We start from the raw sequence: 12,789 nt of genomic DNA, 5'->3' as shown, positions 1-12,789 counted from the left end.
ACGAGTGCAACATGTCGGATTTGGTCGGATAATTTACTGCAACGCTACGCTGCAACGACTTCGGTCTTCTCCGACCTTTACATAATATTCTCTATTGCGTTCTTGCTCGGTAAAATTTTGACGCTGGCCAATCAAAGGCGCTCCGAATACACTTCAGTAAAAAAAACTCAAAAAACCGGCCATTACATGTGTAACTCCTCTAGTGTTACGGGTACTATTCGTGCCGAAGCATAGCTCTCACGACACAAACGTCTCTTCCTCATACACAATGTGATAACAAATAACTGATAAGCGATAAGATATATAGTCAAAATACGATCACATGTTTATCGCTATCTTCACCTCGACATTAAAAAGTTTAATCAACTTGTGACTTTGTCAACACTTTCCTTCTTAATCATCGTCATCAGCCTATCGCCATCCATTGGTGGACGTTAACGCTTGATTACACCTACCGAATGTAGAGGCGAGACGGTGCAAACAGACAATTTGTTTGGCCGAGAGCACTGTTTCGCCACGTGACGTCGTACGACGTCGTACGATGTCGTGTCGTAGTTTCTTACGACGCGCATCGTAGTCCCACGACACGACGTTGTATCGTGTTTTTGTGTCCCGGCCGCGCCGTAACGAGTGCCCTCAGCCGAGCACTACATTATATTATGATTTTTTAATGTAATAAGGGGGCAAACGAGCAAGCGGGTCACCTGATGGAAAGCAACTTCCGTCGCCCATGGACACTTGCAGCATCAGAAGAGCTGCAGGTGCGTTGCCGGCCTTTTAAGAGGGAATAGGGTAATAGAGGAGGGTAGGGAAGGGAAAGTTATTGGCTCGATCGAGCAAAACCGCATGTGAGTACTTAGCATTACAAACGAGAAATGACGTTGTTAGAGCAGGACGCGACATTCTCGGCCGATTGTTTGAGTCTCAAAACGGTTATGTAGTAGCCCTACAAGCCTTAAGCCTCCCCCAAAGAGCGCCTGCCATTCCTTTATAAAAAAAATTAAACTATTTTTCTGCCTTGTGTGATATTATGAAAAAGCCATTAATTAGAAAATGCCACATGAAATAGCTTACTTACAGCGTGCTCTTACTTTAGAGTAGGTACTAGGTACTAGTAGTTATTGTACGTTATTAGAAAATATTATACAGTCTACAGTCTACCACCTCTTACATCCTCCAGTTTTCCTAAGCGATTTTAACGCTTTGCTCGATCTACCTTTCTACGATTTACCTTTGTAATGTCAATAATATACGAGAAAAATCTAACACATTTTATAAGCGTATAATATTATTATACTTTTAATTGCTTAGGTTCTCTGAGGTCAAACCTCCATCATTTATAATGCACGATAAGTACAGTGGCTGACAACCACAATTTGTAACATTTCGACCTTATTTCTAAGCAATAAAGTTCAAAAACCAAACTGCAGGAGACAAAGAAACTACTACGTACAGCACAAAACAACATCCGATGCAATGCAGATAAAAATATTGTTATGCTAAAAACAAGTCATATAGGTACAAGTGTATTGATTTATTTTACAAATGCAAAAGTAAAAAAAATATTTTATGTACGAGTTTAGCTCTTTGATTTTGGGCATAAAATTAATTTTTGTTGCAAAAAATAGTTCGTACATCCAAAAATCCTAAGGAACATGTAATGAGAGGACACAGGGTTTATGATCCGCGACTCCGTACACGGAATCAATCCGACAGGAACCATTCATTTACGACTGTAAAAAGTAGCCTTAAAGCCTATTTATTATATTTAGTTACCATATTTAGTTTTACAAAATTCAATACTACAAGTGATATAAGGAGAGTAGCTAGAGCTTAGCTAATTTAAGTAGGGGTCAGAAATAGCGACTAATACTTTAAATTACAAAAATATGTAAGTGAAATCCCCTCAAAAACAATTTCATGTAAAACGGTGCCAAGATAAAGATAATTTCAACCTTTTTAGTGTTAGTGTGTAAGTTTTCACTTTTCAGATCTCAAGTGCCAAATTTAAAAAAAATCAATTAATCATGATTTATTTAATTTCTTACCGGAATATGGGTTTGACTAAATAACTAATAACTTTTTATTTTTTAATAAAACTACAATTTTTTGTACTAGCAATATTAAAATGAATGAATGACCAACAAAGCATGGGGATTCCCCATTTTCCCGCCGGACGTTTATTCGTTCTCCTACTGTCGTCATACGTCGTCACAATAATATTTGTGATTTGTGATATTTGTTGTGAAAATGACTGGGTGAAAGAAGGATCCCATTTGGCAGCATTTTACTGAGATTCACAACGTTAATAAAAAGGGTTGTAGTGCAGTATGTCGCAAGTGCCGTAAAGAGATACAGGGAATAGCACAGTGACTTACAGACCATTTTAAGTCGTGTAGCACGCAAAGTAAGTGATTTTAACAAGCATTTATTGAATTTTTACCCTGCTTCCTGACTGAACTTTTACGTTAGTTGGTACTTATTGTTAATTGTAATAAAAGTAACATTAGTTTTTCTTAATTCTAATAAACGATTTTTATAGAAAAAGTATAGTTTGATTTAAATCACTGATTTCAATTTAAAAAATCACTAAACGCGGGGCTAAAATGGTCGCTTTGAAGAATCATGATATGAATCATAATATGTTTAATTTTTCTAAAACGCAAAATGCAACTCTGCTTGCAATTCATTTCTGTATTTTTGTATTGATTTGATATTTGTCAGTTTGACAGTTTTGACAATTCATTTGCTGAATTGATTGAGAGGAATTGCTAAATGTGACCATTTTAGCCCCGCTGATCTCAACTCAACAAGGACAATTCCACAAACTTAAAGGCACCAAACATTTCCATTCCATAACTTTCTTATCTCGAATATTTTAATGTGAAAGTGTGAAAATATTTGCCGAAGAAATTAATATCACAAGCCGGTTAGATAGCCTAAATGTAATGATTACTGTCACCGTCGACCTTTTTTTTTTTTTTTCGACCTAATTAACTACGTGATTTCTTTACCATTAGTAAAATAATAACATATTTTCCAATCACTTCGTCAGCAAATTGGCCAACAGCTGCAACGCGTTTCGTTAATTAAAAACACCACACTTTATTTAACCTCTTCACGCCCAAACCGCTGAACAAATCATACCACCTGCAACTTTTCGCCATCGTCCCACGCGAAAAATATACCATCCTCATCACCTTGATGAGTGGCAGTCTTCCACCGCGCGTTTTTCGCGTAACTTTCTGCCGCGCACTGTAAAACTCTGGAACGAACTGTCACCAGCAGTATTTCCGGACCTACACGACCTGCAAACCTTCAAGAAAAGAGCGTATTCCCTCTTAAAAGGCCGGCAACGCACCTGCAGCTCTTCTGATGTTGCGAGTGTCCATGGGCGACGGCAGTTGCTTACCATCAGGTGACCCGTTTGCTCGTTTGCCCCCTTATTTCATAAAAAAAAAAACCAATCATTTCCATTCCATAACTTTCTTATCTCGAATATTTTAATGTGAAAGTGTGAAAATACATATATGCCGAAGAAATTAATATCACAAGCCAGTAAGATAGCCTTATGTAATGATTACTGTCACCGTCGACCTAATTAACTACATGATTTCCTTACCATTAGTAAAATAAACAATAACATATTTTCCAATCACTTCGTCAGCAAATTGGCCAAGAGCTGCAACGCGTTTCGTTAATTAAAAATATCCATACTTTAACCTCTTCACGTCCAAACCGCTGAACCAATTTTGCTAAAATTTGGTATGGAGATAGTTTGAGTCCCGGGAAAGTTCTTTCGCGATAAACGAGTTTTGTCGCAACGGAGTTGCAGGCGTCCTCTAGTTCTTTACTAAAGGTTGCCCACATTTTCGTTATGCAGACTGCTCTACGGTTTATCGGACTGCAATCATATATTTTGCCGTGATATAGGATTTACTAGGACTCCTAGGTCCTCCATATCAAACAATTAAATCGGCTCAGTGTTTTGTCGTGAAGGGACTGCTACCTCTTGTCTGTCTGAAGACTGAAGAGTCTTCAGACAGACAGACACACTTTCACATTTCTAATATTACAATGATTAGTACGATTGTCTTTATTATTATTGTCTTATAACTTAATTTTTAGATGTCTTACGATTCCATCATTGTTTTGATAAATTATTCGTTACACAATTAAATTACATTATATATGGCTTCCATTAATGTATAATTAGCATTTTAATCAATCTTCAAGAAAATTTTGATTGTATATATTTTTGTGTGAAGAATTTTAATTTTTCGGTAAAATATTTTAACTGCTAACAGTTTATGCATCTAAGTTCTTAGCCCTAAATTAAATAAGTACTTATTTCAGTTTTAAAAGTTTACTGTAGACTTAATACAAGAAAGGTGTTCTTGTATTGGCCATTTTTAACCGACTTCCAAAAAACGAGGAGGTTATATATTCGGCTGTGGAGATATATACAGGGTGTAACAAAAACAAGTGATAATAATTTAGGGTGTGTACGTGTTCCCAGTAGAGAGTTCTCTGTGAAAGTAGCAGCGCTGAAAGACCAACAAATTTTTTCACTTTTGTATGGGGAAACTCGTGACGCTTGGGCCCTTGCCCATACAAAAGTAAAAAAAAATTTTGGTCTTTCAGCGCTGCTACTTTCACAGTGAACTCTCTACAAGGAACAAGTACACACCCTAAAGTATTATCACTTGTTTTTGTTACACCCTGTATATATATATATATATATTTTTTTTTTGTTCAACCACTACTCCGCCGTTTGTGAACCGATTTTCAAAATTTTTGTTTTGTTATATTATTACGTTTCACTCCAATTTGGTCCCATTTTCACAAAAGTGGTGATCTGATGATGGGATCCATGAGTCATCGAGAGAACTCCTCAAAATTTATATGGAAACATATGGTGATTTTGGTTTTATGAGAAGCATCCTAAGCATATGCTACCGCTACCAAATAGCTGAATCTTTAGTTCTCTGACAGAATATTTGAAACTTTTGGAACTGGCACCGACTTCAAAATTATGAAGATGGAGTAGAGAAATAGTTGAGGTTTAGCCGAATTCGGAAAAAGGCAGGTTTAGCCGAATAGGAAAAAATATTTAATACTTTTTAGTTCATATTATATAAGGATGTTATTATTGTTTTTACCTTGGAAGTCGGTTTTAATTTTTTGTTAAAAATAATTAGTAATAATGAATGAGAAGGTATTAGTATTTTAACAAAGTATTATTATGTCATCACTATTCACTCACGGATTTTATCATTTCCGTGATTCCGTCCGTGAAAATTCCCGACGTTACGGATGCTTTCCAACAGACGTGGTCACGGGTGGACAGTGGGTCGGATGAACAAAACCGTTAAGAGGATACAACAGGGGCTAGAGAAATGAAAAAAAAGTACGTGTAATATCTATAGCTGTCTCCCTTACCTCAAGCCTATACCGCAGAACGCGATAGAGACAACTGCAGAAGATCCAGAAAATCAACGATTCGTTGTCCCCTGATTCCTTCTCCAAAACTTAACCGATTTAAGTACTTTTTTCATTAAAGATTAAAAAAAGGCTTGAGCTGTGTTCCTATGTTTTGCTTTTTTTGTATAATCTAGCCAAATCTGTTTTCTGGACGTTTGAACACAGTGGAAAATCTGGCCATTTTTTTGGGTTTTTGAACGTTCATATCTTATTTAATAATTAAATTATGAAAAAAAAGAAAACATAGGGACATTGTATTAGTGGCCGTAGATATTCAGGAAAAAAATTATAACTCTACTAGCATTATCCAGGGAGGAAACAGGGGACAACGTTTGTATGGAAAAAAGGGCGGTGTGGAATCCTCAGCACCGGTGATCGCGACAACAATAGAATACAATAGCATTTCCAAGAATCCGCGATCGAAGGACGTGTAATACTCGCGTAAATTTAAGAAATCATTAAAGTATTAACTCTACAAAGGTTGGTGAAATAAAGTTTTAGTCTATAAAAATTATACCTATCGTTTATCATGACCCGTGAGATTTACACTAGATAATATAATATTATTATGATCAAGCTTTTATTAATTGCTTATTGCGGGTTATTGTTTTTTTTTAATATATAATATATTTCTTTTATTGCTAATAAACAGTTTACTAAAAAAAATGCACTCACCGGTTGGATAGCATACTGTCCATCGAAAACATTAATAAGAAAATTAACAAACATTGCCAATTCACCACCAACCTAACAACCCATCTTCAAACGTACAAAATGGTGCGCAGTTAAGCCAAAACTGAATTTTGATGAATAAAATTTACTTAAATTTACCCAAGGATTTAATTAAAGAAAATTTTTACTAGCCCATGAGAAGAACTCGTCATCTGCGACGTCATATTGTTGGTTTGATTATTGTATCCGTTAATAAATTATTTATCTTACTGTGTGTAACTAAATATATATGTATTATCAATCTTTCTCATTAATGTGGTATGTGGAGATGGTATTAGAATAAGCTGGATCTAGATTTTAGAGGCAGTTTTAGAGGAAGAGTAAGTTATAGACTAGTGACAGTAGTCTTTAATCTTTTGAGGCTCGAGTCTCGACTTGGCGGGAAACTGCCGTGCCCCCAGATATTATGAATACCATTAATTTTTAATACCTATCCTCTTTTTGTTTTCAAAAACTTTTCATAAAGTTATTATAATATTTGTTATATAATTCTGTTAACTTATCTCCGATGCGGTAGCGCCGACATGCTCAAATAGAGGGCGACGTTGTATGTTTTAAATATTTTAAAATTTTTTATATTATAGTCAGATATATAAATAATGTATCTGGGGGCACGGCAGTGCCCCCGCCAAGTCGAGCAAAAAAGCGGCACGGCCGTACCATCCTTTTCCCGAACCAATAATATAAACACAATTGCACATACGGCACAATCATAACTGCTTTGTATGTTTGTATGTGGGTACAGGTGCTATGTAGAGCATGAAGATAAAATATATAATCCCCCCCCCCCCCCCCCACCAGTTTCGGTGAAGGTTCAAACCCAGGCCAGTATGTGAGCAGTATTCCTTTTGCGCCCTCTATTCCTTTTACTCTCAAGTCTCAACTCTCATAACCCAGTGGGACGGACGACCGATACGACGGGCGAGAGATCAGGCGCAGGATCGACCTTATACATGCCCATCCGACGCAAGGATCATCTCACTTGTCACTTGTCAGACAAGCAGGTGTCGTAACTCCTAACCAATTGGAAATAATACGTTTCCAACGCATGAATCAAATTCACGACCTCTAAGTCAAGAGCCAAGCTCTAAACCACGAGACCACGGAGGTGTTAAAACTGATTAATCTATGCATTATAAGGCCTTCTTGGCCTCTAAAATTGTATGAAGATTTTATGGTCATTAATATTTATGATCAGCTGTTGGTATTAGTGGGGTGGATTATATCGGATTAGTGTAGCGTAGAACAAGTGGAGCGAAATTTTTCCGTTGCTGATAACAGGCTACGAATGCTAACTATAAAGGTTCGCGCTCACTTTGTCGACGCGTGCCGAGGCGTGCCGGGGCGGGTCGGGGCGCAGCACAGCGCAAAATGCGCTATAGCACACTATTGCCGGGTCGGGTCGCATCGCATTGACGGATTTTAACGCTCACTGTGCCGGGGCGTGCCGGGGCGGGTCGGCGCGCAACGCATTGCCGGATTTTGAGCCGAGGCTTGCCGGACCGCATCGCATTACATCCGCGCGCCGCTTGCTATAGCACAGTGTTGCCGGGGCGCAGCGGGTCTTGTCGAACCGTGTCGCATTGACGCAAATCCGTCGAGCAAAAATCCACGCCGATGCGCCCCGGCACAGTGTGCGATACTCGCATCCGCTTCCATACAAAATGTATGGAGGCGGATTTTTGCGATGCACCCCGGCACGCTGAGCCCCGGCACGGCCCGTCTCAGTGTGCTCACTCCTTTATCGCAAAGGTTTTATACTTAGGGTCAATTCACATTGCGACGTGACGAAACAATGCGATGAAACCATACTAATATTAGAAATGCGAACGAAGAAAGTGTGTCTGTCTGTCTGTAACCTCTTTACGCCCAAGCCGCTCAACAGATTTTCATGAAACTTGTGGATATAGCTTCTGTGAAAGGAAATAAGATACTTATTTGTACCATTGGTACATTATCGTTGAAGGAGTAAATTAAACACAGAATACTGTATCACTGAACACTACTCCCGGCCGCGGCTGGTAAGCAAGTGGTCGACAGCTCTCACTCTGGCGGCCATCTTGTCACAGCCTCAACCTGATTGGTAGTAAGGCGGCCATCTTTATTTATCCATACACTACATTATTTATCCAGAAAAATGTACGGATCCCGCGCGATAGATTAATTTTGGGGCAACAAAATTGCGGGCGTCATCTAGTGCTAAGTTAAGACATACAATATTGAAACAGAATGCTTTGGGACCATCCATAAAGTACGTCACACGATTTTCATGATCTAGACCAGCCTCCCGAAAAAAAACATCGCATCCCCTCGTCATGTTGCAGTGTGATCTAACCCTTAACTCGAGTGCACAATAAGATAATTATAATCGCTACCTATAACAAATTAACAGCCGTGAGTAATCGAATATTAAGGATTGAATGAAACATTGTTTTGACATTGGTTAGGTTAACTAAGGTCCTGGGTTAGGTTAGGTTAGCCTCCTAACCTTAGAACCTAACCCAGGAGCGGTCTGTGCGCCGCGCCGGCCGCCGCTGCTGACTTGCTGAGTACGGAACGGCGACAGTCACTGCGCGTAGGCATTTACATATCATAAAATCGTGGTTTTAGCAATTTTAAATGATAAGAAAATAAATACAGCTCTTTTTTCTATCTGGAATAAACGATTTTTCATTGCTTTCTTTTTAGTTTAAATATCTTTTTTCACATAGTGATATGGAGCTGGCCCCTATAATAACAAATGCTATCCTCAAAAAGACCTTTCTATCGATGCATCGCTGTCAAAAGTCGCAGTGTGTCGCAAGGGGCCTAAGGGCTCGTTCAGACGTGCACGTGTTCTGAGCGTGCCGCTCGCGGATTCAGCGCGTTTTTTCCCAAACGTTATAGCAGAACACGCGCACGTTTGAACGAACCCTAAAGCTCTGCAGGATGAGTGTAATGGTGGCCATACACCATCCTTCCTATCGTCCAATCGGCATGACGCTAACTGTCATGCCAATCCACTCCCACACACGGTCAGTTCTAACTGATCCAATCGGTAGCGTCATGCCGATTGGACGATATGAAGGATGGTGTATGGCCACCATAACTGATCCTTATGTTGCTTGAGATGCTGTTCGACTAGTTACCTACATAATGTATGAATTATCTAATAAAACTAACAATATGCGCATAATAATACGTCAATCAAAGGTCTGGCCTATGATCTATTGATATTATCGTAGGATTTTAGATCGCTGAACACCAATTTGAAAATAAAACTATTGATTAGTGCTGAATTTGTACACGGCAAGCCTGACGGTTATGGGTGAAGCCAAACGAGCGTAATTTGCGAGTTGTGAGTCGCAGAATTTCGGCTGGCAGAAATTCTGATGCATTCAGTCTCATACAAAAGTCCTGTTTGAGCGTTCGAGCGTAATTTTGTGAGTCATGATTTGTATGAAAAGATATTATATTTACGCGGCAGAAATTCTGCGACTCACGACTTGTAAAATTACGCTCGCTTGGCTTCACCCTAAATCGTCGAAATCCATCCTTACTAACCTTAAATTATCGACAATAATATTATTAAATGCGGAAGTATATATCTGTCTATCTGTCTGACTGTTACCTCTTCACGCCCTAATCGTTGAACCGATTTTGCTGGGTACCTATATGGAGATACTTTAAGTCCCGGGATAGGACATAGGATACTCTTTATCCTGAAAAAATGTACAGTTCCCGCGCGATAAACCAATCTTGGCGCATCGGAGTTGCGGGCGTCATCTAGTAGTCAATAAAATGATGACTATATCTGTGCAAGACAATTTGAAATATGACCCCACAGTATTAAGTTACCGCTTACTAATCAATTCAGTACTGTTTCAGTACATGATAAAAACGACTTTGTCATTTGCAGGATTTTATCATGGTAATTTTATACCTACTCACACTTATCCCATCAATCGCCATGAGGCACCCGGCTGTCGCATAACAATTGAAAATCTATTGTGTCTGCAATTCCCACAATCGAGGTAATACCGTATGGACTCTTCTCAAACTATACAGGCATAAATCATAACCGTCTTGATTTGGCCTTATTTTTTAACCGACTTCTTGTTGGGTTTACATGGTGTCAATTTATTTGTCATTAATCATTATTATGAAATTATTGTTATTGATGTTTTTTGGCATACTCATCAAGAACTTTATAAAATTTGCATTATAATAATAAGTATTATTATAACAATCGAGGAAACACCTCTTGTTGTGTCCTCTGATAATGTTCTCTCTTGCTGATAAGATAAAGTAATTACAAATATTTAACAGACACTTCATGTTAATTGTTTTAATTTTACACACAAATCTTATAACGATTGCTACCCTACAATCCATTTTATAAGTATTCAAAAAGTTTTTATTAAAAAAATTATATTATAGTCAACAAGCGCTAGTATTTTTAATATATGAGAACTTTGGTTAATGTTACATACATGCATGTGTTAATGTGTTAGAAAAATTAGATTTTTTTTCTGGAAAAACATCCACTGAACCATAATATGACAGACTGACATAAAAAATGTTCAGTAATCTATTAATTATTATCTTTTAGCTGAATCCTTATTATACTCTGTTCAGATCAAATTGAATGTAAAAAAATGTAAACAAAGAGAACAATATGATACTCCGCTGTTAATGAAACCAAAATAAATACAGTGACACATTAATTTGGATGCATATTATTAAGTTTTTTATTTACATTTTACAACAATTAATTTACTTACTAATAAATAAATTAGTGTCTGAAATAAATTTTGTCCACATCTTTATGACTTCTGCAGTGAGCTACTTTCAGGCATAATATTATAGAATAATTACTGTGTACAATCCATATTCCATACTAAATTGTGCATGCAAAAGTGCCTATCGTCTGTTTGTCCGTCTCGTACCTTTACACTTAAATCACTAAACTACTTTTGATTGTAACAATATAATTTTAATCCCAGGATAATTTGGGTCGGGGGAGTAGGTATATTATCCCACAGAAAAGCATGGTTTCCGTGTCATAAACACATATTAATGTCATAAACAAATTAATAATTACTTTACTACAAATATTATTTATTCAATGTGACCTTAAAGTTGTTCATTATTAATTAATTATTTTTAAATAAAGAATGTCAACATTGTATTGATAGGCAATGGGACCTAGTTTCATGGACCCTGGGGCTAAAGGTCAATGGATATTATCTATTACTAATATATACAGACAAAATATTATATACTAATATAGTAGTGGTGTGTAATGTCTATTCTTCTAATTAGTGTGTCATAACTCATAATATGGACTACACAAACTATATTTACAAAATTCTAATAAGATAATTATGGTTACTGTTAGTTTGTTGTTATCCTGAGCATAAAGTATTTTCTTCTTAAAAGATTGCAAGCATTATATCTATAGTTTCATTTAATAGTAACAAAAAAACATAATTATACATTATTAACACCTAAGTTCAGGGTCATCTCCATCGTGGGTATCGCAGACACAATACATTTTCAATTGTTATGCGGCAGCCGGCTGCCACTTGGGTTAAAAAGTAATATATGAAACAATGTTTTATAATTAAAAAATGAAATTTTAGATCAGTAGTACTGTAATTATGTTGATTTAATTGTTTTGAAACCCTAGGAATTATTTTGAGTATAAAATTACTGTAACTTTTTCAGGGACAAAGTTTCTTATAATTAAAAATAACATAAAATGTTAGACATTTAAGAGAAATTTTAATTAAATTGCCTACTGCTTTCTTTTTGGTGAGTTAACAGCTATACTTACCTACCTTATTAAATAGTTTTGTTGTCTAATTATTTTGGAAGGTTGATAAAGTTTAAACAGAATAATTTATACTTTGTGTTCTTTAGTATGTTACAGCTAGGAATTTATTCCGCTTCTTATAAGAACCTAAGTAAAAGTTCTAGATTCTCGAAGATGACGAAGTACCAAGACGTATAAGGTGCGAATAAATCTTTATATTTCTATTAAAGAAAGTGCAAAATCGACTTACCAACGTGTTCTGGTATCCCAATCCGGCTTCATCGTCTGATGTTTCATCTTTCTTGTGAATTTCTTTCATGTTTAAAGTTTATTTTTGCAAAAATGAAAAACGAGTACTAAATCGCACACAATAACCTGTTTTCTAATTGCACCGTTTCACAGAGTACATAAATATTTTTCCCTTATAAATAACTTCACTTGTAACTTGATAACAATATAAAACAAACTAATACCTACGAATAAACACGAATTACAATAATTAATAATGTAACTTTGTTTAAAACTATTGCACGCACGTTCAAATAAAACGCCAACCACCGACCAACTGACATTTGACGTGAGTCGTGACCCAGTATATAATAAAGTACTCTGTGGTCGTGACGTTGACAAATGGGACGAAATTACGATTGCGATGACAAGCGACGATTGTTTATCATTCGGATTTTATTCGATTATTTATTTTTTAGGGTTCCGTACCCAAAGGGTAAAAACGGGACCCTATTACTAAGACTTCGTTGTCTGTCCGTCTGTTCGTC

At 36.8% G+C, this 12,789-nt stretch overlaps 1 protein-coding gene across 1 annotated transcript in view; it reads right to left on the bottom strand.

The window, feature by feature from the left end:
- The window catches only part of LOC121736686 (chloride channel protein 2), an 88,169-nt gene extending 75,611 nt beyond the window's left edge, over positions 1-12,558 (bottom strand). The window contains exon 1 of the mRNA XM_042128048.1: positions 12,264-12,558. Within this exon, the coding sequence (XP_041983982.1) occupies positions 12,264-12,332 (69 nt within the window). The 5' untranslated portion in view covers positions 12,333-12,558. The remainder of the gene's footprint in view (positions 1-12,263) is intronic.
- Between the last annotated feature and the right edge of the window lie 231 nt (positions 12,559-12,789).

The sequence above is a fragment of the Aricia agestis genome, chromosome 19, assembly GCF_905147365.1.
Source record: "Aricia agestis chromosome 19, ilAriAges1.1, whole genome shotgun sequence".
In the NCBI taxonomy this organism is placed as follows: domain Eukaryota; kingdom Metazoa; phylum Arthropoda; class Insecta; order Lepidoptera; family Lycaenidae; genus Aricia; species Aricia agestis.
The sequence above is the reverse complement of the archived record's forward strand: the minus strand, read 5'-3'. Positions and strand labels throughout refer to the sequence as shown.